Below are 27,134 nucleotides of genomic sequence, written 5' to 3' on the forward strand. Positions count from 1 at the left end.
TCAACAGCTCAGTGGCTGTGTGGAGACAATGGTATTTTTTAAGGAGTCTGCAAGTGCAACTGGTGCGATTCAACCTCTTTGTCGCTGACTCGGACAGCACTGTTGAGTGCACCTTCAGCGAGTTTGTGGGTGACATCAATTTCTGTGATGTGGTCAATACAGTAAAGATAAGGGGTGCCATCCAGAGGGACCGTGACAAGCTACAGAGGTGGGTCTATGAGAACATTGTGAAGATCAACAAGACCATGTGCAAGGATGTTCACATGGGTCAGAGCAATGCCATGCACAAGTGCAAGCTGACTCAAGAAGGACAATGCCCTCCCTCATTCTGATGGCCACCTCCCTGTTGATAGAGCCCTGGGTACAGTTGGCCTCTCAGGCTGCAAGCACTCATGTTAAGGTTTCCATCTCCCAGGACCACTAAGATCTTCCCTGCAGGGCTGCTCACAAGTAAGAGTTCTCCCAGAATGTACTCATACCCGGGATTGTCCCAACACAAGTGCAAAACCTTGCACTTGATTTTATTGAATCTCATGGTGTTTCTTTGGGCCCACTTTCCAAGCCTGTCCAGGTCCCTCTGGATGGCACTCCTTCATTCTGTCGTGCCAACTGCACCACACAGCCTGGTGACACAAGCAATCTTGCTGAGGGTGTGCTGTATCTCATCATCCATGCCACTGATAGATGTTGAAGAGCTCTGGTCCCAAGGCTGACCCCAGGGGGCACCACTTGTGATCGGCCTCCACCTGGTGGAGCCCATTTCCCAGACAACCATTTACCACAGTCTTTTGGCTGCGACCTTCCAACCAATTTCTTATCCAATGAGCAGTCCACCCTTCAAATCCATCTCACACATCTCTCCACAGAGATAAGGATGTGATGGGGACCATGCCAAAGGCCTGTCATAAGTCTTGATTGATTTTTGTACTGGTCTATGTAACTGATGCATTGTCAAAGCATCCAAATTATCATTCTGACCATAAAACACCACAAAATGTAATGAAGATTTAGGAAAATACTGATTTTGCATTTAGATCCTGTAAACATTGAGCTAAACAAAACACAGTAAATCTCAGGACTGATGTTGTGCTACAGTAAAATCCATCTTTTTACAGCACACACAAAGAAATTCTTTATTGGATTGTTTCTTTGCTTACAGCTGGCACCTGGTAGATAAGTGTGTTTCTGTAACATAGCAATCTTCACTTCAGTATCCAGAGAGCTCCTATCAGAATGGCCTGGAGTTCAGCAGTGACCAAAGCATTCAGAAGAGAATCATTACCCGAGCTGCAGTGACACAACAGACTGGGTGTGACAGCAAGAACAGAAATAACTAACTGCTACACAGGGGTAATTTAGGAAGTTACTGATAAATATTAGGAAAGGAGGTCAGGACATGAGAGAACAAAACTAAAGTACAGACATAGAAAATCCATTCAGTTACAGTAAACAGGTAATGAATAGGAGGGATGTGAAATCTTAACTGACACTGAGCTGATTTCTGTGTTGGAAATCTTTTAAATTATATAAAATATTAGTCAAATGTGCTGTGGGTTAGGTGTAGTTTCAATTAATATATTAAGGTGAAAGGGACGCCAAATTCAATAGCTGTCCCCAAGTGTGCAGTGAAACCTGCAGAGAGACCTGAGTTCCAGGTGATTTGTGGGTCCCCAGTATGTCCCATACAGCACACAGCCAGCCCTGTTCTGAGCTCTGCTGAGCTCTGGGCCAGGATAGGGTCTGAGCCAGGCTGCCCATTCCCCAGTGCAGGCACTGAGCCCAGTAAGAAAGTGGAATGGCCCCATTTCAGTCATCAGCCCTCAGCAGATTACGGTGATCGTGTTGCTGGGAATCACTGGTGTGAGGTCTGGGGCTGGTGGTAGCTTCCTTCAACAGTGTCTCCTTTCTGTTCATGCAACAGGAAGCTTTGCTGGGTCTGTGCCCTGAGGGACCCTGCTTTGTGGCCCCGCGGGCATGGGGTGGTCTCCAGGGCCCCAGGATCACCTCTGCCAGCTCCTTTTGCTTGTGAGCTCTCAGAGGCTGCCATCATTGCAGTGGACTGAGCAGAAGGCTCATTCTGCCCATAGTCACAACCAGATCCTGGTGCTCCATCTACCACCCAGCACGCTCACCTTGTGCCAGGGTTGTCTTTGGGGTTATGGCCTGCATGAGGGGTGGGAGACTGTCACAGGGACTTCTGCCTGGGACAGGGACTGAGCAACAGCAGCAAGGGCATAGGGCTCCAGGTCATACTTGATTCTTGTTTTTTTCTTGTTTTTTTTTTTCTTGATTCAGGGAAATTTCATGACCACATCAACTCCCATCAGACCCCATCCCTCCTCTGATCTGTTTGGCCATTGATGCGTGTCTCTCTGCTGGCCGTGTTGATCAGAGTGGGCAGCAGACCCAGGTGGACAGGGAAGAGTGCTGATAAAACCTCTCCCTGGGAGTCTGGGGGTGTGCAAAATGCTTGGAATGAAAATGGGCCATTACCAAAGGCACTATGTGTGCACAGGTATGCCCGAGGAATCTTCCTCCAGCCTCCCGTTCCATTCCTGCTGCATCCCCACTGCCTCCACAGTGCCCACTGGCATCTCCTTACCCTGCAGATTCAGAAGAATCACACAGAGGCTGTGAGGCAGTCAGTACTAACCCAGAGCTCATATGGCCTTCAGGAGAAAGAGAGAAGGGTGATGCCTCAGTAGAAGTGGAAAGAATCCAAACACATGTTTAGGAACATGATAACCTCTTAGAACAATTATATATATACACATATGAACAGTAAAGAAAAATGCACCAATTCATATAAATAAATAAATACAATAAACATAAAAGAACATAAATAGACCCATTGTGAGGAAGCCTGTGACTCATCTGTAAAGACAGATGAGAAGTTTATTGCTGCTGAAATGTGCCCATGACATAATTTTCCTCACTGAATCCTTGAGCTCCTGGTTCCTCATGCTGTAGATGAGGGGGTTCAGTGTTGGAGGCACCACCGAGTACAAAAATGACACCACCAGGTTCAGGGATGGGGAGAGCAGGGAATGGGGTTTCAGGTAGGCCAGAAAGTCAGCGCTGACAAAGAGGGAGACCACGGCCAGGTGAGGGAGGCACGTAGAGAAGGCTCTGTGCCGTCCCTGCTCAGAGGGCATCCTCAGCACGGCCCTGAAGATCTGCACATAGGAGAAAAGAATGAAAGCAAAACACCCAAATATGGCAAGGACACTAAGCACTATAAATCCAGTTTCCCTGAGATAGTCTGATGCTGAGCAGGAGAGCTTGAGGATCTGGGGGATTTCACAGAAGAACTGATCCACAGCATTGCCTTGGCACAGAGGCAGGGAAAATGTATTGGCAGTGTGCAGCAGGGAATAGAGAAGCCCCGTGCCCCAGGCAGCTGCTGCCATGGTGGCACAAGCTCTGCTGCCCAGCAGGGTCCCGTAGTGCAGGGGCTTGCAGATGGCAACGTAACGGTCATAAGCCATGATGGTGAGAAGGGAATATTCTGCTGACAGGAAGAAGAAAAAGAAAAAGACCTGTGCAGCACATCCTGTGTAGGAGATGGCCCTGGTGTGCCAGAGGGCATTGGCCATGGCTTTGGGGAGAGTGGTGGAGATGCAGGCCAGGTCGAGGAGGGCGAGGTTGAGGAGGAAGAAGTACATGGGGGTGTGCAGGCGGTGGTCGCAGGCTACGGCTGTGCTGATGAGGCCGTTGCCCAGGAGGGCGGCCAGGTAGATGCCCAGCAAGAGCCAGAAGTGCAGGAGCTGCAGCTGCCGCGTGTCTGCCAACGCCAGGAGGAGGAACTCGCTGATGGAGCTGCTGTTGGGCATCTGCGGTTCCTGGGCATGGAGTCCTGTTCAGGGTGCAGAAGATAATGACAAGGCAGTTCTCACAGTCACACCTCCGGCTATATTTTAAAACTTTTTCTTTCTTTATGGACCATGTTCATTAGCTCCATTACTTGAATTTAATTTCACGAAGCTCAGCATTCCATAAACAGAACGAGATTATGGATCTTTTCCTTTACTCTCCTAATCTTATCCCATCTCCCTGGATATTATCATTAGTTTCTATATCTCATATCTTTGCCCCAACTGCTACTAGAGTCCACAAGCCCAACCTCTGTGCCCTTCTGTTTCTGTTAGAGAAAGCTGCCTTTTTTCAGCATAAGTGCATTATTCATGTTTGCAGGCAATGAGAATATTTCAACTGCTTCTATCCTTTGAGAAAGGAGAGGCTGAAATCACATTCTGTGTGACTGTATACAAAACAACTGATTGATTAAAATATAATTAATGAGTCTCAGAGATGTGTTCAAAGTTTTCAGATCCTTTTAGATTTCAGTGTCCCATCATTTTTCCTTCCTTAAGCATATAAAAGAAAAATCCCTGCCTTGTCTCTCCTCTTGCAAAGTGCTCTTGAGAACATTCTACTGGTCAGTGTAGCTGTGATCCCCCCGCCCCAGGCAGCAGCTGTGGAGCAGAATGCCCCTGCCCTGCCAGGTGGGCTCCTTCTCCCCACACGTCTCTCCACAGCGCCCTGGGCAGCTCCCCGGGCAGGCTGAGTGCTGAGCCTGGCAGGCGGCAGAGTCCCTGCCCCGGCACACAGCCCCTGGGGCACAGCAGGGACCCTGCTCTGCACCACAGCCCTGGGCACCCGGCTGCACCCCCAGCTGCTCAGCCTGCAGACATGCTGGGACACTCAGCCCTCAGGGCTGTGCTCTGATGCTGCAGCACAGAAACCCTCAGCTGGAGGAGAAAAGGAACCATGTTCAGTCTTCAGCCAGATCTGCATAGGTTGTATCAAATTTAGTGATCCCTCCAGTAAAAGTGGCTGCATTGCCTGCAGCTAGAGACTTACCCTTTCAAGCGCTGTAAGCAGTCTTCCTCCAGTGAGCTCACAACCTGCTCACACTCCTTCTTTTCTATCCTCATGTCACCTGCCGATCATGCCTATAGCCCTGCTGTGCTGTACAGAAGAGCTGCTCCTGGGCACAGCTGTCTCTCTGCAGCAATGCCTGCTTCTATGAGCTCCCTGTGTCCCAGGAGCCCAGCCCAGCTCAGCAGCAGAGGAGGTGATTTCCTACTCCCCATCTCTCTGGAGATGTCCATGTGTCTCCATGGCTGACTGCTTCTGCCGGGCAGCAGGGTCATCAGTGAATCACAGATTCACAAAATCATGGAAAGGCTTAGGTTGGAGGGGACTTGAAAGATCACCTTCTTGCTACTCCCCTGCCATGGGCATGGTTTCCAACCACCAGATCAGGTTGCCCAGCATTCCATCCTAGCTGGCCTTGGATGCCTCCAAAGATGGAGCATCCACAGCGTCTGTGAGCAACCTGATCGAGAGTCTCTCCACCCTCAGAGTAAAAAGTTCTTCCTAACTTCTAACCCAAATCTCCCCTATTTTAGTATAATGTCATTTGCCTTTGTCCTGTCAATATCAGACCACGTAAAATGTCAGTCCCCCTCTGTCATATTCTGGAATGCTGCAAGGGGGTCTCTCAGAGCCTTTTCTTCTCCAACCTAATGAAATCCAACTCCCTCAACCTGTCTCCATAGGAGAGGTGCTCCAGCCTTTTGCTCATCTTTGTAGCCCTCCTCTGGACCTGCTCACACAGCTCCACACCCCTCCTGTACTGGGGTCCCAGGCTCAAAGACAGTCCTCCAGGTGGGGCCTCATGAGGGCAGGGCAGAGGGGGGACAGTCTCCTCCCTATCCCTGCTGCCACCCCTCTGTTGGTGCAGCCCAGGATACAGGTGGCTTTCTGGGCTTCAAGCGCATACTGCTTCCTCATATCCAGCTTTTCATCCATCATTGCAGAACACACTTTGAATTCAGTTCAGTTAGTCACCAAATGTCCAATGGATGGAGGCTGAGTCCAGAAGCAAGGTTGGTCCTATCAGATCATGTTTGCTTAGTAGAGGTGTAAAGGCATCATCTGGAAACCTCTGCCCATGGCTCTTATAAAAAGGAAACCCTGGGCTTAAAATAGGATTCATCTCCAAATAGACCCATGGGAGATGGGAGTCCTCTTTGTTTGGTTCCAATGTGTGCAATAAATTGTCTACACATGAATCCCTCTTATGAGTCCTTGGTCTTTATTCAGTGGGTGTGGAACAATTGCTCACCCAGAGGCACTCACAGGTGACCAAAATGCCTGGGGAAGGTCCACACAGGACCATGGGAGCTGGGTGTCCTCTTAGTTGAATTCAGATGCATAGAGTGAGGTGCCTGTGTGTGAGCCCTCATCTGAATCCCTGCTCTTTGTTCAGCATTGACTCAGTTGCTCACACACATGCTCAGTGAAGATGAGGGTGCCTGGGGTGGTCCTTCCAGTGTGTGAGTGCCTGCTAGATGCGGTGGAAGATCTCTGAGATAGACACTTTCTTCCTGAGCATCAGCTGGAGGCCAGAATGGAGTTATTCTTGACCATCCTAAATGTCATCAGATCTCTGAGTAACGGGCACCTGAGAGTGTCCCCATGGAGCATGCAGAGTTATTCTGCTGACCAGATGGATGAGCTCACCAGAAGAAGAGTCAGATCTTTCCCTATTCCCCATCTATTGCATATTCCAGAGCTTAAGGCATTACAAAGCTGTGACACACCTACATTCTCTCACTGATGACACCTTCCTTTGTTCTGGGCTCTCCTTTGCATGGCAGTTCCCTGAGGTCTCCAGCACACCTCAGCCAGATGGCAAATGCAGCTCAGGACCTTCAGGAAAGCCATGCCATGGTAGTGTCAGTGCTTGCTGGACAACTGTGAGCCCCACAATGGGCGTAGTACCTGTGTGCCACCTTCTGAACACCAGTACCACGGTGTAGATGGACGGCCCAACCAGGCTAAATCAAATAATGCTTCTGGCATGGGATGCTTTCTGAAGTCTCTTTACACTAAGGAGAAGACCACAAACATTAGCTCAGTGAGCTCAAAATCTCTGTGCATTTGCAGGCCTTGGGTCCTGTTTGGCTCACAGAGACATGGTGGGATGGTTCCCACCTCTGAGTTGTGGGAAAGGGGGGTGCGGACTCTTTCTGATGGATGGTCAAGGAGTCGAAGATAGGCTGCTGCCCTCTGTGAGAGTGCACTGAGCTCTGCCTGGGGGTGGCAGAGGAGCCAGCTGAGAACTGATGGGAATGGCTTAAAGAGGAGACATCCAGCATCTGCTCCCTGCTTCCTAAACAGGAAGAGCAAGAGGAAGGGGACGGGGGTGTGTCTGAGTTACAGCTGGGATGGATTTGTTTTCTTCACGGTCTGGTGTGATGCAGTGTTTTGGTTCTAGGAGAAAAACAACATAAATACCACTCCGATGTTTATATCTGCTGCTAAGCACTGTTGTACAGAGCCAGGACCATTGTTAGTGGAGGGCCCAAGGAGCTGGGAGAAGACAGAATGAGGACAGCTGACTGAAAGTGGCCAAAGGGACATTCCGTACCATCTGACAGCAAGCAGGAGGAGTACTGAAAGTGGTGGGAGTTCGTCTCTCTCTATTTTGCTGCCCAGGGGCCAGCTGGGCATTGGTTAGAGGGTGGTGAGCAAGTGCTTGTGCATCACTTGTTATGTACTGTCACATATATATGTATATATAGTCATAAATATTACCCTTTTCCTTTGATCTGTATTAGGAAATAGGTTTATTTCAACCCACAAACTGTACTTTGTTTTTTTCCCAGTTCTCTTCCCCATCGCACTGGGAAGGGGGCAGTGCACAAAGCACTGTGTGGTGCTGAGCCACCAGTCGGGTTAAACATCCACAGTCATTTGGGTGCCCAATATGGGGCTCCTAGTGTGGAAATAACAGCAGATCTGTCCAGAGCAAGTTAACACAGGGCCTTGTGGTAGTTGGATAATTGCTGGCCATTATGCTGATTGTTTCCCTATTTATGGAGATCGTTGAGTCCTCCCATGAAACTGCACTGCACAGCTCCTTGCTTGCTGCTTGTTTTCCCTGCTGCACTGTTTGTCAACTCTGGGGGCTGATTAGGGATTTTATTTAGTTGTGCTGTTTTGCTATGGCTTATATCACGATAAAGCTTTCAGCTGACAAACTGAAGTACTGTGTGCATTCAGCTCTACAGCCATCTTTGGGTTTTGGAAGTCATATTGCTGATATGTTTAGTAATTACACCCTTGGCTTTGTCTCCTCAGGGAGATCAGCTATGGAGGAGACCAGGGAGGACACTTTCCATCAGTCCCTCATCCTCCCTTTCACTTCTCCTTCTTTCCCTAGAGCTCAAGAGCAAGTTACAACAGCGCCTGAGAACTTTGTCTATCCATGGGATGTTCAAACCAACGTGCTCCCATTGCTACATGCCATTTATGTGTTTCAGGTCATGTTTCAGGTTAAACAACTATTCAAGAATATGATTGAGAGATCGGCCCCAAGGCAGGATAGCTCTGCATGGTCGGGGTGTGGGACAGTCTGGGCAGGTGCCTGGAGCAGTGGGAACCCCCAGGGGTTTGGAACTTCATCTCTGAGCAACTGTAGGATCCTGAGAAAGTGGTAGAATCTTTGGGGAAGGTGTGCTGTGGCCCTGCTAATCCTAAAGAGGCACAAATCACGGCAGCGTGCCAGGGCCTGGCCCACACCTGCTGAGCTGTGTTCAGCACTCTTCAGCATCCTCAAGGGGAAGAGAGCCAGATCTGCTGACAGTACTGCAGCCTCTCCAACTCCTGGGACAGACCCTGCAGCAGCTCCAGTTCTTGATACAGGTCCTGGAGTTGCAAATATATATATTGTGCTGCTACCCGTGGCTGTTCCTCCCCCAGATATAGACAAGGCAGGGAGAGAGAAGAGCTAAGGAAAATTATTATTTGCAATCTTTCTCAGTATCTTTTAACCTACTCAGGGAACCTGGTTCCATTTTTACATGAGCTCTTGGTGTGAGGTATTAGAAAGGAGAGAGTAAAAAAGAAAAAGAATAAATTGTAATTTTTACTTATAGATTTCTGTATCACACTTACACAAACAAAAAATCAAACATACATAAATTATGAAGAACCATCACTGGGAAACATGTGAGGAAGATGTGCACTTTATTGAATCTGGAATAGTGCATATTGCAAAACTTTGCTGAGGGCATGTTTAATCTCCTTGTTCCTCATGCTGTAGATGAGGGGGTTCAGTGCTGGAGGCATTACCGAATACAGAAGTGCCATGGTCAGATCCAGGGATGGAGAAGAGATGGAGGGGGGTTTCAGATAGGCAAAAAAGGCAGTGCTGAGAAACAGGGAGAGCACGGCCAGGTGAGGGAGGCACGTGGAGAAGGCTTTGTGCCGTCCCTGCTCAGAGGGCATCCTCAGCACAGCCCTGAAGATCTGCACATAGGACACAACAATGAAGACAAAACACCCAAATGATAAACAGACACTTAAAAGGAGTAACCCAACTTCTCTGAGATAAGATTCTGAGCAGGAGAGCTTGAGGATGTGGGGGATTTCACAGAAGAACTGATCCACAGCATTGCCTTGGCACAGAGGCAGTGAAAATACACTGGCAGTGTGCAGCAGGGAATTAAGGACCCCAGCGCCCCAGGCAGCTGCTGCCATGGTGGCACAAGCTCTGCTGCCCAGCAGGGTCCCGTAGTGCAGGGGCTTGCAGATGGCAACGTAGCGATCATAGGACATCATGGTGAGAATGAAATATTCTGCTGAGATGAAGAAGAGAAAGAAAAAGAGCTGTGCAGCACATCCTGCGTAGGAGATGGCCCTGGTGTGCCAGAGGGCATCGGCCATGGCTTTGGGGAGAGTGGTGGAGATGCAGCCCAGGTCGAGGAGGGCGAGGTTGAGCAGGAAGAAGTACATGGGGGTGTGCAGGCGGTGGTCGCAGGCTGCGGCTGTGCTGATGAGGCCGTTGCCCAGGAGGGCAGCCAGGTAGATGCCCAGCAAGAGCCAGAAGTGCAGGAGCTGCAGCTGCCGCGTGTCTGCCAACGCCAGGAGGAGGAACTCGCTGATGGAGCTGCTGTTGGGCATCTGCAGTTCCTGGGTATGGAGTCCTGTTCTGAGTGCAGAAGATAATGACAAGACAAGGCAATTCTCGTAATCACTCATCCCACTGTACTATAAAATGTTTTCATTCTCTTAGGACAATATTCCTTTATTACCATAACTTGAATTTATTTTCATGAAGTTCAGCATTCCATAAGTAGAAGAAGCTTATGGAGCTTTTGCCTTCCTCTCATTTGCTAATCTTATCCCATCTCCCTGGATATTTTCATCTGCTTTCATGTCTCATATCTTTACACCAACTGCTCTTAGAGCCCACAGTGCCAACCTCTGTGTCCTTCAGTTTCTGTTGGATAACACTGACTGTTTGTAGGATAAGTTTGTTATTCATGTCTTCAGAAAACGGCAATCATTTCAACTGGTTCCATTCTTCGAGAAATGAGAGGCTGAAAGCACATTCTTTGTGACTGTATACAAAAGAAGTGATTGATTAAAGTACAAGTCTGGAGGTTCTGAGATGTGTTCAAAGTTGACAGCCGATTTTAGATTTATGCCTCCAGTCCATTTCCCTTCCCTCAGAATAGGAAAGGGAAAATCTCAGCCTTTTTCCTCCTCTTGCAAAGTGCATTTGGAAACACCTTGTGGTGCAGTGTAGCTGTGATCCCCCTGCCCCAGGCTGCAGCTGTGGCAGCAGAAGGCCCCTGTCCTGCCCTGCCGGGGGGCTCCTTCCCCCCACATGTCTCCCCGCAGCGCCCTGGGCAGCTCCCCGGGCAGGCTGAGTGCTGAGCCTGGCAGGTGGCAGAGTCCCTGCCCCGGCACACAGCCCCTGGGGCACAGCAGGGACCCTGCTCTGCACCACAGCCCTGGGCACCCGGCTGCACCCCTGGCTGCACAGCCTGCAGCCATCCTGGGACATGTAGCCCTCAGGGCTGTGCTCTGACGCTGCAGCACAGAAGCCCTCATCTGGAGCAGTTCCTTCTCCATGATTAGCAAAAATGGTATGTCTTCAGGCCGATCTCCTATGGTTGTCTCAATTTTTCTGATCGTCCAATAAAAGCAGCTGCATTGCCTGCAGCAAGACTTACCTTGCCAAGAGCTGTGAGCAGTCCTCCTGCCGTGAGCAGGCTGTTCACACCCCATACATCCTGTAATCTCTCTGTCCTTTCTCTTCTATCTTCATGTCATCTGCAGAACATTCCCCCAGCCCTGCTGTTGTGTGCAGAAGAGCTGCTCCTGGGCACAGCTGTCTCACTGCAGCGCTGCCCACTTGTAGGTGTTCCCTGTATCCCAGGAGCTCAGCCCAGATCAGCAGCAGAGGATGTCATTTTCATCCTCTCCTCTCATCTCCCCTGAGATGTCCCTGGGTCTCCATGGCCAACAGCTCCTGAAAGACAACAGCATCATGTCTATGCTTTGAAATCTGCTGAATTAACCACCAAATATCCAGCGGACAGTGACCAATTCCAGACATATGGTTAGTCGTACCGGAGAGTGTTTGCTGTCACAAAAAAGGCACATGGAGAAAGACAGGGAGGAGTGGACTTCCCGTGTGCATGGCAGTTGTCCATGCAGCTGCAAATGCAGCTCAAGGCCATCAGGAAAGCCATGCCCTACGAGTGCCCGTGCTTCTTGGACAACCTTGAACCCCACAGTGGAGCTTATGCCTTTATGCCACCATCTGAACACAAAAAGCAAAGATGGGCTATCTTGCCAGTCTAAGTTCAATGGTGCTTTCCAATTAGGGTGTTTTCTTATGTGTTCTTACACTATTAGAACAGCAGCACATGCTGAGCTAGAAATGTTTGTACAGTTGCAGGCCTGAGGTCTTGTTTGGACCATGGGGACATGGTTTAATGGCCTCCACAACTGAACTGCAGCACAAGGGGAATACGGAGTCTTTACGATGGATGGGCGAGGAGACAAGGAAGGGCAACTGCCCTCTGTGAGAGTGCACTGAACTCTGCCAGGTCCGAATGAATGGAAATGGCCAACAGAGGAGACCAAAAGTGTCCGTTCCTGGCTTCCTGATCAGGAAGAACATGTGGAAGATGTTCTCCACAGGCAGATGGGAACGGTAGACCTGGTCAGCTGGCAGCAATGCAGAGACTTTGTCCAGTGTACCTGTTGAGATGAGTTTAGGAAAGTTAGAGATCAACTGCAATTGAATGTGCCCAGGCATATCACAGACAAGAAGGGCTTGTAGAAATATGTAAGCTACAAAAGGAAGGCTGGGGAGAATGTGGGCCCAGAGTAGAATGGGGCAGGGAACCTGGTGAGACAGGACATGGAAAAGTCTCTGATACTCCTTTCCTTCCTGCCCTTGCTGTTAATTAGTTGGCTTGGGCTTCTTGGAATCCTAGGTGCCAGAGACAGGTGGGAAATGTCGGTTCAATGCACGTGTGCCCTGAGTAAAAGAGGAGGTGATCAGGGAATACCTAAAAAAAAAGGATTTCAACTTGGAAGAAAGTGACCGGAATCACAGAACCCTTGAATGGGTTGGGTTGGAAGGACCTTATAGACCATCTAATTCCAACTCCCTTGCTGTGGGCAGGGCTGTCACACAGTACATGTGGATGCCTGGGACACGTGACATCTTGAACATCTCCAGCGATGGGGCAGCCACAACTTCTCTGGGCTACCTGTTCCACACCTGTCCTGCGCCTCACATCATGATCTACAAAATGTCAGGAATGCATTCCCAACATCAAATGTAAATCTCTCTTGTAGTTTATTACCATTCATGCTGTACCTAGTATTCAGAAATGATGTAAAGAGTTACTCTCCTCCTTTTTTATATGAAGAAACCATGTCTGGAAGGTGGAGGGAAGGCACTATCCAGAGTGGTGCCTCCAACACAAAAAAAATGTCAGCAACTTGGAGCGGATTTTGGAAAGTTCACACAAGCTGACTGGGTTTGGAGCACATCCTCTGTTAGGAGAGATAAACAGAGGTTTTCTTTCTGAAGCTGTAAGTCTGGAAGTTATGACAATAAAATTGAAATAAAGAATTGATGAAAAAGATAGAAATCAATGAAAATGTGTTGACACACTTCTCAACATCAAATATTCTCATGTTACTCTTTCCATTTAAGTTGAAAAAACTGCTTTTTGAGGGATGTGGGTTTTTTTGGTTTTTTTAATCGTTCTTGAGAAAGGGCAATGTTTTCCAGAACTGTGTTTGCAGGACACAGATGCCTTCAGGTACACAGACACAGGCTGTAATGCCAGAGTCAATGCCCTGTGAGTAATGCCCCGTGCCCACTGCTGCTCTACCCTGCTGCATATTTCCTGTCCCTCACCCTCCAGGGGTCTCCAACTCTCCTTAATACATGACCATGCTGAAGGGCATGTTTTCAGCAGGCCATCTGGACACACACTCTTCCCACTGCTCTCCACATTTCCCCATCCCTTGCTCTTTCTTCACTCAAATGCTTCCCAACTGTCTGGCATTATCTCTGACCTTCAGAGAGATTACTGGAACCTGCTCCATCTCTCCACAGTCTGATAGACTCTCTTATCAACTACTTTACTTTGATTATATCTATCCCTTCCTCTCTCTGTCTAACTCATTTCTTGTACAAGTATTCCCTGTGAAAGAAAAACCTCGTTAGATGCAGCTTGGACAAGGCATGCAGATGATCAATGTGTTTTACTGTTCATTCATTTGCATCACATTTCCTTCTGTTTGTTGGCAAAAAAAAAAAAAAAAAAAAAAAAAAAAAAAACTGTCATTGCCCACATGCAGCTGGTTCTTGGAGGAAAGCCATTGGGGGTTGGTGCAAAGGAGGTTTAACAGTGAGCGGGTGACTGCAGAGGAGAAGAGTGATGTGAGGAAAAGTGGTGCCAGTCCCATGGGGCCATGACTAGAAAGGGATGGGGAAAGCTTAAGAGAACATTTGTCCATAACAGTGACAGAGCAAAGCTCATTATGGGACAGAATCCTGGGTCAGAATCAACTGCCAAGTACTGTTTTAACATCTTATTTAAATACAGCTATCAATAAATAAATAACTGGACTTTTTAAATGACCACTGAACTCTTCCTCTTTAAGCTCTCTCCAGATACCTCTCCAGTTAGCTGTACAAGTTCTGAACACCTGAAGAAGATTAAAGGGATGCACAAGGCACAGGAGAGCTCTTTAGGCTGTAATGGGCCCCAGGGGGAAAATTGCTGCTGAGTCCATCAACCACCAGTGCAGAGAGAAGATAGCATGAAGTGCTCAAGAAGACCAAGTCAGAAGGAACAGAGAAGTTTCTTGGAGTATTAATGAGCCCCACTGAGGGCCACTAACAAGCAAGCTTCCCCAGGGACTTGTTAGAGCAGATAACTGGAAGCCATGGTTACAGGCAGGCAAAGGCACTGGGATGGTGGCTGTGATGCTGAGAAAAGCCTCCTTTGTGTTATGAAGCAGAAAGGCCAAGCCCTGATCAGGGCTGACCCTTGGCAGGGAGATCCTGTCCCTCATGCTGGCTCAGGGCCCTTGCTGGGGCAGTGGGATGGAAGATTGTAGGATGCCAAATGAAAGACAAGGGGACAGCAGCTCCCAGGCTCTGCATGGTGTACAGAGGTGCTGTGAGGCCCAAGTCCCATGCAAGCATTGTGTCTCATCCCAGGCTGTGGGATGTGAGAAGGGCCCAGTCTGAACAAGAAGTGAATCCCAATGAAACTTTGAACTTCAGATCTCCCAGTTCTAGTGCCCTCCTTTGGACACTCTCCAATAACGCTATGTCTTTTATGTTCTGCGGTGCCCAGAAGTGCACCCAGTGCTCCAGGTGAGACTATAGCAGTGCAGAGCAGAGAGGGACAATCCCTTCCCTCACACAGCTGGCAATGCCGTGCTCAATGCACCCCAGGGGATGGTTGGCCTCCCTGGCTGCCTGGGCACACTGCTGACTCATGTTCAATTTGCTGTTGACCAGGAACCCCAAGCCCTTTCTGTGGGACTGCTCTCCAGTGTCCCATCCCCCAGGTTGTGTGTACGTGCATGGTTGCCCCTTCCCAGGTGCAGAATCAGGCCCTTGTTCTTGTTTTACTTCATGCAGTTGGTGCTTGCCCAGTTCTCTAACTTGTCCACATCTCTCTGTTGCCTAAGTGGAGGACAAATCCTTCTAATTTGGTATCATCAGCCAACTTGCTCAAAACATCTTCTAGCACTACGTGCATTCATACAAGTCATTCACAAAAACGTTTATGAGAAGTGGCCTTAAAATTGAGCCCTGGGGAACCCTGGTAGTGACTGTCCTATAGCCTGATGGAACCCCATTTACTGTAAGCCTTTTGGCCCCACCCATCCATCCGTTATGTTTCTGTCTATGCGGTATGCATCCTTTTTTTCCAGATGGATACTGTGAGGAACAGTATCAAAAGCTCTACTGAAGTCCTCAAGGATAACATCAACTGGCTTCCTTTGGTCAACTACATTGGTGACCTTGTCATAAAAGGACATTAAGATAAACAGGACCTTCCACTCATGAGTTTGTGTTGGCTGCGGCCAATGTCAGAATTGTCCCTCAGGGCTTTTTCAGTAACTCCCCGCATCATTTTCTCCATGATATTACCAGGCACCGGAATGAGACTGACAGGTCCATAATTGCCCATGTCATCTTTCTTTCCCTTTCTTACAATGAGACAACATTTGCCAGCCTCCTGTCAACTGGGAACTGGTGTGACTCTAGACTTACCCTGATGCCATTCAAATGTGAGCCTCGAACATACTGAGGTGTCATCAGTGAAAGAATGTAAGTGTTTCAGAGCTTTGTAACGCCTTGAATGGCAGAGTGTGACACAGACCGAGCAGAGAGGAAGGTCTGGCTCTTCTTTTGTGAGCTCATCCATTTGTTTAAGGACAGGGCTGTGGTGGCATTTAGGTTGGCCAAGAATACCTCCCTTCTGGCCCTCAGCTGATGCTCAGGAAGGAGGTGTCTATCTCAGAGATTCTCCACCACACTTTACAAGCACCAGCACACAACTAGGATCACCCGAGGCACCTCGGGAACCCCTGAGTGTGTCTGTGTGAGCAATGCAGTTCCTGCTGAATATGACCAAGCATTCAGACGAGAGGCTCACACACAGACACCTCACTATACACATCTGAACTCAACTAAAAGGACATATGGCTCCCATGGACCTCTGGAGAACTGATCCCTTTTCAGCCCCGTGTTTTCCATCAACTGATGAGATGCCGGACCCTACAGTTGGGATGAGATGGTCTGCTAGTAATAGGACAAAGGGAAATGGCTTTAAATTAGAGGGGGGAGATTTTGGTTTCATGTTAGGAACAACTTGTCTACTCAAAGGAAGTGGAACAGGTTGCCCAAAGATATTCTGTGTGCCGCATCCATGGAGGCATTCAAGGTCAGGATGGATGGTATCCTGGGCAGCCTGATCCGGAGGTTGGCATTCCTGCCCGTGGCTGAGGGCATGGAACTAGGTTCTCTTTAACGTCCCCTCCAACCGAAACCACTGTATGATTCTGTAATCTTATGCCTGCACTGCCTCTGCTCTACCACTGCCCAGAACAGGGGAACTCAACCCCTCCCAATCCTTGTCTGTCTGTCTGTCTGTCTTTCTTCCAATGCATCATGAGCAGAAGTTTCCACATTTGGCATTTGCTACTCTCGTGGTCAAATTTCATTTAGTAGGAACATCCATGTTTTTGGAATCCAGGGGACTTGCTTGTTAATGGAGCTGACGTTGAAGTACATTCTGCAGTGATGACCCTGCTGCCTTGCAGGAGCTGTCAGCTCAGGAGGGCCATGGATATCTCCAGGGAGAGCTTTGGGGAGAAGGAAATCACCTCCTCTGCTGCTGATCTGGGCTGGGCTCCTGGGACACAGGGAGCTCATACAAGAGGGCAGTGCTGCAGAGAGACAGCTGTGCCCAGGAGCAGCTCTTCTGCACAGCACAGCAGGGCTGGGGGCATGATCTGCAGGTGATGGGGTGGAGAGAAGGATGAGAGCTTACAGGCTTTGTGGAGAGTGACCAAGCTGTGAGCTCACTGGAGGCTCACTGCTCATTGGCCTTGACTCGGTAAGTTGCTCGCTGCAGGCAATGAATCTGATTTTCCTAGAGAGATCACTATATTTTGGACATCCCATAGCAGATCAGGCTTCAGACACTCGCTGTTTCTTTATTGTGGAAAAAGACCTGCACCAAATGAGGGCTTCATGTTGCAGCATCAGAGCACAGCCCTGAGGGCTGCGTGTCCCAGGACGGCTGCAGGCTGTGCAGCCGGGGGTGCAGCCGGGTGCCCAGGGCTGTGGTGCAGAGCAGGGTCCCTGCTGTGCCCCAGGGGCTGTGTGCCGGGGCAGGGACTCTGCCGCCTGCCAGGCTCAGCACTCAGCCTGCCTGGGGAGCTGCCCAGGGCGCTGCGGGGAGATGTGTGGGGGGAAGGAGCCCCCCGGCAGGGCAGGGCAGGGGCCTTCTGCTGCCACAGCTGCTGCCTGGGTCAGGGGGCTCACAGCTGCACTGCATCCCAGAGTGTTTCCAAGAGCTCGTTGCAAGAGGAGAGACAAGGAAGGGATTTTCTATTTTCTGTTCTTAAGGAAGGGGAAAGACTTGGAGGCAGAAATCTGAAGGGAAATGTGAATTATGAACACATCTCTGAGAATCCCGAATTGTACCTTTCTCAGTCTGCTGTTATATGAGAAATCTCCTCATGTGCTCTCAGCCTCTCCTCTCCCAAAGGGCAGCACCAGCTGAGATATTTTTATTTATTTTATTTTATTTTATTTATTTATTTATTTCCTACAGACATGAACATGGATCTACCCTGCAAACAGGCAGCTTTCCCTATGAGAAACTGAAGTGCATAGCGTTAGGGATGGGCGCCCTGAGTGCAGACATGTTAAAGACATGAGACATGGAAACAGCTCCTATGAGGAAAATATCCAGGAGGCTGGGATATGATTAGGAAATGAGAGGAAGGCTAAAGCTCCTTCAGCTTCTACTTATTATAGAATCATGAACCTCATGAAGTTAAATTCAAGTGATGGAACTAAATGAACACTGTCCTAAAAGAAAAAAAGTCTTTATAAAATGGTGGGATGAGTGTCACTGAGAAAAGTCTTGTCTTGTCATTATCTCCTGCACCCTGAACAGGACTCCATGCCCAGGAACCGCAGATGCCCAACAGCAGCTCCATCAGCGAGTTCCTCCTCCTGGCGTTGGCAGACACGCGGCAGCTGCAGCTCCTGCACTTCTGGCTCTTGCTGGGCATCTACCTGGCTGCCCTCCTGGGCAACGGCCTCATCAGCACAGCCGTAGCCTGCGACCACCGCCTGCACACCCCCATGTACTTCTTCCTCCTCAACCTCGCCCTCCTCGACCTGGGCTGCATCTCCACCACTCTCCCCAAAGCCATGGCCAATGCCCTCTGGCACACCAGGCACATCTCCTACGCAGGATGTGCTACCCAGCTTTTTTTCTTTCTTTTCTTTTTTGGAGCAGAATATTCCCTTCTCACTGTCATGGCCTATGACCGCTACGTTGCCATCTGCAAGCCCCTGCACTACGGGACCCTGCTGGGCAGCAGAGCTTGTGCCACCATGGCAGCAGCTGCCTGGGGCACTGGGCTTCTCCATGCTGTGCTACACACTGCCACTATATTTTCCCTGCCTCTGTGCCAAGGCAATGCTGTGGATCAGTTCTTCTGTGAAATCCCCCAGATCCTCAAGCTCTCCTGTTCTGGTTCTTACCTCAGGGAATTTGGACTTGTCATATTTAGTATCTTAATCTTTTTTGGGTGGTTTGTCTTCATTGTTGTGTCCTATGTGCAGATCTTCAGGGCCGTGCTGAGGATACCCTCTGAGCAGGGACGGCACAAAGCCTTCTCCACGTGCCTCCCTCACCTGGCCGTGGTTTCCCTGTTTGTCACCACTTGCATGTTTGCCTACCTGAAGCCCCCCTCTATCTCCTCCCCATCCCTGGACCTGGTGGTGGCTGTGTTATACACAGTGGTACCTCCAGTCATGAATCCCATCATCTACAGCATGAGGAACCAGGAGATCAAGCAAGCTCTCAGGAAACTCTTTGGACATATATTGCTACGGCATCAGTAAAATGGAAAAGCTCGGACAGCCTTTATTTCATCTCTTTCGCCCTCACTCCCTCTTTGTTTTTCCTACGGTAATTCTAATTCCAATGAACCAATACTGTTCATCACATTTCTTATTTATTTTCTACCTTTGTCCTCTGGCTGGCAAGCCTAATGGACAAAAGTAACCTGGCTCTTTGAATCAATAAAGAAATCATCAGAATATCATTGATCTCAGCTCCCACCTCCTCTGGATCCCAGAGAGCAGCCCTGCACACAGGAGGGGTGCAGGAACCAAGAGCCCAACTGCCACACGGAGCTGCAGCCCTGCTGTCTGTGGGGCTGCCCCTCACCGCCCAATGGCCTCTCCCTCTCTGCTGCCTTTCAGTTGTGCTGCTGCTTCCCTGGAGCCACGGCCATGGGCAGCAGCAGGACGGGGTCTTTTCAGTGCAGCTCTCTTTGCAGCACCACGCTGTTTTCCTTTCTCCTTGCAGTTGTGTCAGCCCTCAGGTCCTGTGTTACGTAGCAGACCAAGGAGAAACACTTTGCCTGAGGTGTGCCTGGAATTGTCTCAAAGGCTTGGGAGAGCATTGCCGTGACAACAGACAGAAGGCTGGAGACTTGGGGGAGGAGAGTCCTGTGAAAAATGAGACGGCCTTGCTCTGTCCAAAACGTTCCCATTGTGCTGTAAGAAGTTCTGACTGCAAACTTGTTTTTGATGGACTTGTTTATGGCCAACTCACTCTCAGCCCAGGATCGCACACCTGTACATCTATGTGAGAAACACGCTCAAAATCCACAGTTTCTAATGTTGATCTTTAGGCCAAGATCTCTGTGAAGAGAAGTTTATTCATTAGTGCAGTAATGGGCGCACACCCCCTACTGACAAGGGAGAAATTGCACAACCAGTCAGTGAAATCCATCCCATTGTATACCCTTGGTCTGATGCAGGTAAAGCCTCTCCTGGCACTCATTGGTTGAGTGTCTCAGGCTCACAACCTTCCAACGCTGGTGCTACCTGACATTTCCATACAATGTCTGTTACCAACACTGTGTTTTTAGGTGTGTTCTGTACTTTTTATGTCAATAAGAGGACAATATTAACAACAATCTGCCCACTAGTTCTGTCCTGTACCGGACACTCCCCTGCCCTATAGAATTACCTTACCTAGTATTGCCTGTGCCAATTCTACTCAGGTCGGAACGCCCCAGTCTCAACCTTACTCTATTCAGCAGCTTTCTTTGTGACTGGGAATTTCCACTGCAAAAACACCATCTACCTCTCACATGGTTTTACTCACCATTTACTTCATGACACTTTACACCGGGTTTATTCACACCTTACTTCAGGATGTACTCACACTTTATTCCAGGTTTACTCAGACTTTGATTCAAGTTTATTTACAGTTTACTCCATGTTTTCTCTTACTTTTCTCTTGGTTTTACTCACACCGTATTCCTGGTGTAGTCTCACCTTGCTTCATGTTTTACTCGCACTTTACTCCAGAATTACTCACACTTTACTCCGGGTTTACTCACACTTCTGTGATTAGTCACACTTTTCTCCGCATTTTTCTCACTCTTTCTCTGGGTTTAACTCAAACTTTGGGTTCATTCATGCATTACTCAAGCTTTCTTCTTAGCTTTTTCCAGGTATTACACACACTGCTCACCGGGTGTACCCACACGCTGTTCCAGGTGTACTCACAACTTCTTTCAGGTTTTACTCACACTTTACGCTGGGTTTACTCACACTTTACGCCTGCTTTACTTTGACTTTTCTATGGGTTTTATGCACAAATTGTGCTGGGTGTAATCACACTCTATTTGAGATGTACTCACACCTTACTCTGGGTTTTACTCATGCTTCACTGAAGGTTTACTCACTCATTATACAAGGTTTTCTCACACTTTATGTTTACTCACACTGTCCTCCGGGTTTACTCACGCTTTACTTCAGGTTTACTTATACTTTGCAGAGTGTTTACTCACACTTTACTTTAGGTCTACTTAGTGTTTTACTCTCCTTCTACTCCAGCTTTACTCACACTTTACTCCAGGTTTACCCAAACTTTATTTTGGATTTTACTCAAACATTATTTTTGGTTTCCTCGCACTTTACTCTGGGTTTACTCTTTCTTTTCTCTGGGTTCACTCACTTTTTACTCCATTTTATTCTACTGCTTATTTAGGTTCTTACACTTGACTCCAGGTTCACTCACACTTGACTCCAGTTTTACTCACAGTTTACTCTGAGGGTGCCCTTACATTACTCAGCATTTTACTTGACAATTACTCCATGTTTTACTCACACTTTACTCATGTTTTACTCACACATTACTCTAGGTTTACTCTTACGTTTCTCCTGGTTTTGCTAACACTTTATACTGGGTTTGCACACACGTTACTCTGGGTTTGGTCACTACTATACTTTGGGTGTACTCACACTTTACTGTGTATTTTACACAGACTGTATTCCATGTTTATTAACACTTTACTCTATGTTTACTACCACTTTACTTCTAGTTTACTCACACTTTTCTTCAGGTTTACTCAGAGATTACAGTGGGTTTTGTCAGAGATTACTCCGGGTTTACTCTTTTCTCCTGCTTTTGCTCACACTTTACTTTGGTTTCACTCACATGTTGCATTGGTATTATTCAAACTTTTCCCTGGCTTTTACTCACCATTTTCTCCAGGTTTATTCACTCTTTACTTCCAGCTTACTCAAAGTTTACTCTGGGTTTTTCTCACATTATACCAAAGTTTTACTCATATTTCACTCCATCTTTACTCTCTCTTTACTCAGGGTTTGCACACACTTTATTCCACATTTTATCTCACTTAAATCTGTGTCTTCCCATACTTAACTCCAAGTCTCCCCGCACTTTACTCTTGATCTACTCACACTTTGCCACATTTAGACTTGATCTACACCAGGTGTACTTATACCTTTCTCTGGGTTTTACTCACACTTTAGTCTGAGTTTACTCTCACCTTGCTTTGGGTTTATGCACACTTCAACAGACTTTACTCATACTCTTCTAAGGGTGTACTCACAGCTTAGTCTGGGTCTTACTCACACTTCACTTCAGGTCTACACACACAGTTCACTCTTGGTTTAGTCACACACTGCACCAGGTGTGCTCAGACTTTACTCTGAGTTTATTCACACTTTTCTCTGGGTTTACTCACACTTTACTCTGAGTTTATTCACACTTTTCTACAGCATTTACTCACCCTTTATTTCAGGTTTACTTGACCTTGCTAAGCCAGGTTCTCGCTGCCGATAACAGATGTTCTTCTACAGACAATTAGCGCAGACAGCGGGTTTCCCATTTTTCCAAATAACATTGTTATCTATCTGTAGTGGAATTCCAGGGTCACAGCCTGAACCAATGGGTGGGCTACATGGGTGTGTGGGTGCCTGGAGCAGGGAGCGTGGTCTGGAGCCACTCCTTCTGCCTCTGCAATACTTCCTGTGCAGTCTGTCTCTGTGCGGGTCCCCCTTTTGCCCCTGCCCTGCTCTCCAGCGACGTGATGTTACAAACAGGGGAGGGTCACATTCTTCAGCTTGTCCCTCTCTCCACACTGTTACCAGGAGGGGCGAGTCAATTCCTTTCTGATATCTTTTCCTCCAGTGCCTGTTTCTCAAATACAGGCTCTGTCATTGCCTTCACTTGTTCTACAGTATCCTATCTCTGGCATGCAAGGTAGCAGGCTCGGACCGTAAACACACAAATTAACAAAGAAGCAGTGGGTTATTGAATGGAGTTCTGAACAATGAGACGACCAACCAGAGCCAGCCAAGTGTCCTCCATCCTGACCCAAGCCCAAGAAAATAACATGATTACCTTCATCAGAAAGACCACCGAGAGATATGCATGTGTAAAAGAGCATGTGTAAAAGACTTGGGCTGGACGGAGAGGAGAGGAGGGGGAATGTCAATAATTTTAGGGACTCATAGTAATAAACCAGCCTTTTCTTGGACATCTAACGTGTATGTTTGCAGCTTGCTCTTTAAGTATGTGTCTTTCTTCCTTTCCGGTACGCAGGTTAGGAGACATTATCCCCTCGGCATCCAGCATGTGTGCAGTGCTGATTAAGCCCACCTGTGTGATAACTACTCTGTGGTTACAGAGTTTAATTTCATCACATCAGTTCCGTCCCTCAGTTCAGCACTCATCAGCCCTCCTCGAGAGCGCCCGGTCCCATCACCTTCCCGTCAAGCCAAAGAGATCACTGCACTGCCGGTCCCGAAATGGGACCTTGGGAGAAGAACCCTTCTGCATAGTGAGGGGAGGCTGCAGGCCCGAGTCCTAGACCTCAGCCCCGGACCGCTTCCCCACCATGCTCCAATCACTTCCCACATGGCCTCAGCACACACAGCACGGCTCCTTGGGGTGGAATGGGAAGCGGCAGCCGGCAGGGCCCCCCAGAGCTGCCCTAGTGCTGAGCAATGGGCCACGAGGCAGGGATAGATATGTTGAGGAGAGGTCACTTGTGCAAGCAGAACTCAGCACCGTGTAGCAAGCATGTGTCTGAGATGCTGTTTGAGAGATTACTTCTCTCTCTGGAGGTGACAGACCTGCAGCAGGAACATGGCTGACAAAGAGCCTTGGAAATCATTCTTTCTGTAGTAGCCAATAGGACAGCCTTGAATTCAGGGCCGAGCTCTGTGCATTTAGGAATGCAGCTTATGGTCATTCCCATGTCTCTGGTAAGCCAGCAGAAGGCACCAGCTGGGCAGGCTGACTGAGAGATCCCTTCTGCCTGAGAAGCTGATTGCCTGCATTCAGGAAGAGGCCTTGGGTTCTTGTTTTCACATCCCTTGACCATTAGCATATGATGGACACATAACTTGGACATGTCTACTTGAAAGGTCAGCATCAGGCTTGTGACTTGAAAGGTCATGGTGAGATTTCATCTGTGTGATGTGCTGGCAGGCCAAGAGAAGCTGATGGGTTGGTACACTGCCTGGAGGGTAGATTGTGAGATGATGGCACTTTCCATCTACTGGGACTGGTGGAAGACATTTGATACGGCCCTGTATGAGACCCTTCTCTCTGAAGAGAGAGGGATGAGGCATGAATGGATGGATGGACCACTCACTGTATGTGGAATTGGATGGATGGTCACAGCCCGAGTTGTGGACAACAGCTCAGTGGCTGTGTGGATACAGTGGTATTTTTCAGGGGTCTGCAGGTGGTACTGGTGCTATTTAATCTCTTTGTTGCTGACTTGGACAGCACTGTTGAGTGCACCTCCAGCACGTTTGTGGGTGACACCAATTTCTGTGATGTGGTCAACACAATAAAGAGAAGGGATGACACCCAGACGGACAGTGACAAGATACAGAGGTGGGTCTGTGAGAACCTCGTCAAGATCAAGAAGGCCATGTGCAAAGATATTCCATGGGTCAGAGCAATCCCAAGCAGAAATGCAAGCAGAGTGGAGAATGCATTTAGAGCAGTCCAGAGGAGAAACACTGAGGGTGTTAGTTGACGAAAAACTCAACACAAATCAGCAGTGTGCAGTTGCAGCCCAGAAAAACAACCACAGCCTGGGCTGCATCAAATGAAGTGTCCGCCCTTCAAATCCATCTCACACATCTCTCCACAGAGATAAGGATGTGATGGGGGACCATGCCAAAGGCCTTTCAGAAGTCCAGGTAGATTTTTGTACTGGTCTGTGACACAAAATTTAATGAAGCTTTGGGAAAATACTGATTTCCCATTTAGATATTGAAAATGTTGAGCTAAACAAAATCCAGTAAATCTCAGGACTAAGGTTGTGTTACGGAAAAATTCATCTTGTTACTGCACACACAAATAGATTGTTTATTAGATTGTTTCTTTGCTTACAGCTGGCACCTGGTAGATAAGTGTGTTTCTGTAACTTAGCAGTCTTCACTTCGGTATCCAGAGAGCTCCTGTCGGAATGGTCTGGAGTTCAGCAATGACCAAAGCATTCAGAAGTGAATCATTACCCGAGCTGCAGTGACACAACAGACTGGGTGTGACAGCAAGAACAGAAATAACTAACTGCTACACAGGGGTAATTTAGGATGTTATTGTTAAGTATTAGGAAAGGAGGTTAGGAGGTGAGACAACAAAGATGAAATGCAAGGATAGTGAATCACTTCAATTACAGTAATCAGAAATAAAATAAATATGGAATAAGAGGGATGTGAAATCTTAACTGACTCTGAGCAGATTTCTGTGTTGGAAATCTATTAAAATATACAAAATATTAGTCAAATGTGTTGTGGGTTAGGTGTAGTTTCAATTAATATACTAAGGTGAAAGAGACGCTGAATTCAGTAGCTGTTCCCAAGTGTGCAGAAAAACCTGCATTTGATGCGCAGCCATTAACACACACAATTTACTGTCAGTGGGTACTACACAAAGAAAGAATAAAGTGCCTTTTGCCTCAGCCCAGGAATTCGTTAACTGTGTTTTCTCCCCCATCCTGTTGAGGAGGGGCAGTGACAGAGCAGCATAGGGGACACCTGGGAGCCGGGCAAGGTGAGCACAGTGCAGCTGGGTGCTGAGTTCCAGGGTGCTTTTGGGGTCCCAGCCTTGCTGAACGGTGTCTTTGTGTGCTTTCCTCTCTGCAGGACAGCCCAGCCCCACCACCCCACAGGCAGTTAGACTAGAAGGTTTTAGGACAAGCACAAACTAAAGTAATGTATTAGTCCTTCGGCTAATAAACTGATGCCTCTCACTAATCCAGCCTATATAATCTCCACGGTGCCTGCTGGCATCTCATTTGCCTGCAGATACAAAGATGGAACACAGAGGCTGTGGGAGTCAGCACTGACCCAGGATCATACAGGCTTCAGGAGAAAGAGAGCAGGGTAATGTCTCAGTAGAAGTGGTAGGAAGCCAAACATGTCTAAGACCGTGATCACTAATGATAATTACAGACATGCACATGTATATGAATAGAAAACTAAAACGTATCTATTAACATAAATAAAGAAAAATTATTAAGAGTAAAAAACGCAATACAGGGCTGTTATGGGACAGACTGTGAGTCATTTGCAGAGACAGATGAGAAGTTTATCCCTGCTGAAATGTGACCAGGGCATCATTTTCCTCACTGCATCCCTGAGCTCCTGGTTCCTCATGCTGTAGATGAGCGGATTCAGTGTTGGAGGAACCACTGAGTACAGAAAAGCCATCATCAGATCCAAGGATGGGGAGGAAAGAGAGGGGGGCCTTAGATTGGCAAAAAAGCCAGTGCTGAGAAACAGGGAGAGCACGGCCAGGTGAGGGAGGCACGTGGAGAAGGCTTTGTGCCGTCCCTGCTCAGAGGGCATCCTCAGCACGGCCCTGAAGATCTGCACATAGGACACAACAATGAAAACAAAACACCCACAGGCTAAACAGACACTAAAAAGGAGTAGCCCAACTTCCCTGAGATAAGATTCTGAGCAGGAGAGCTTGAGGATCTGGGGGATTTCACAGAAGAACTGATTGATGGCATTGCTTTGGCACAGAGGCAGGGAAAACGTATTGGCAGTGTGCAGCAGGGAATTAAGGACTCCAGTACTCCAGGCAGCTGCTGCCATGGTGGCACAAGCTCTGCTGCCCAGCAGGGTCCTGTAGTGCAGGGGCTTGCAGATGGCAACGTAGCGGTCATAGGACATGATGGTGAGAAGGGAGTATTCCGCAGTGATGAAGAAGAGAAAGAAAAAGACCTGTGCAGCACATCCTGCGTAGGAGATGGCCCTGGTGTGCCAGAGGGCGTTGGCCATGGCTTTGGGGAGAGTGGTGGAGATGCAGCCCAGGTCGAGGAGGGCGAGGTTGAGGAGGAAGAAGTACATGGGGGTGTGCAGGCGGTGGTCGCAGGCTACGGCTGTGCTGATGAGGCCGTTGCCCAGGAGGGCAGCCAGGTAGATGCCCAGCAAGAGCCAGAAGTGCAGGAGCTGCAGCTGCCGCGTGTCTGCCAACGCCAGGAGGAGGAACTCGCTGATGGAGCTGCTGTTGGGCATCTGCAGTCCCTGGGCATGGAGTCCTGTTCAGAGTGCAGAAGATAATGACAAGTCAAGACTATTCTCAGAGAAACTCCTCCCGTCATGCTATAAATTTTTTTCCTTCACTTTGGAAAGTGGGCACCCGGCTGCACCCAAACGGCACAGCCTG

The 27,134-nt window shown here is 48.4% G+C and overlaps 4 protein-coding genes across 4 annotated transcripts in view; 2 read left to right on the top strand and 2 right to left on the bottom strand.

The window, feature by feature from the left end:
- LOC107049234 (olfactory receptor 14A16-like) overlaps positions 1 to 27,134 on the top strand; it is a 164,388-nt gene that overhangs the window by 95,461 nt on the left and 41,793 nt on the right.
- LOC121107980 (olfactory receptor 14A16-like) lies at positions 9,043 to 9,972 on the bottom strand. The gene has a single exon (XM_040654626.2). The coding sequence runs from the start codon at positions 9,808 to 9,810 to the stop codon at positions 9,043 to 9,045; it is 768 nt and encodes a 255-aa protein (XP_040510560.2). The 5' UTR covers positions 9,811 to 9,972.
- On the top strand, positions 17,805 to 19,009 carry LOC112530875 (olfactory receptor 14C36). The gene has a single exon (XM_040654627.1). It carries the CDS (start codon positions 18,074 to 18,076, stop codon positions 19,007 to 19,009), a length of 936 nt encoding a protein of 311 aa, XP_040510561.1. The 5' UTR covers positions 17,805 to 18,073.
- On the bottom strand, positions 25,035 to 26,983 carry LOC121107936 (olfactory receptor 14J1-like). The gene has a single exon (XM_040654536.1). It carries the CDS (start codon positions 26,981 to 26,983, stop codon positions 26,024 to 26,026), a length of 960 nt encoding a protein of 319 aa, XP_040510470.1. The 3' UTR covers positions 25,035 to 26,023.

This window comes from Gallus gallus, chromosome 33 (genome assembly GCF_016699485.2).
Source record: "Gallus gallus isolate bGalGal1 chromosome 33, bGalGal1.mat.broiler.GRCg7b, whole genome shotgun sequence".
Classification (NCBI taxonomy): Eukaryota; Metazoa; Chordata; class Aves; order Galliformes; family Phasianidae; genus Gallus; species Gallus gallus.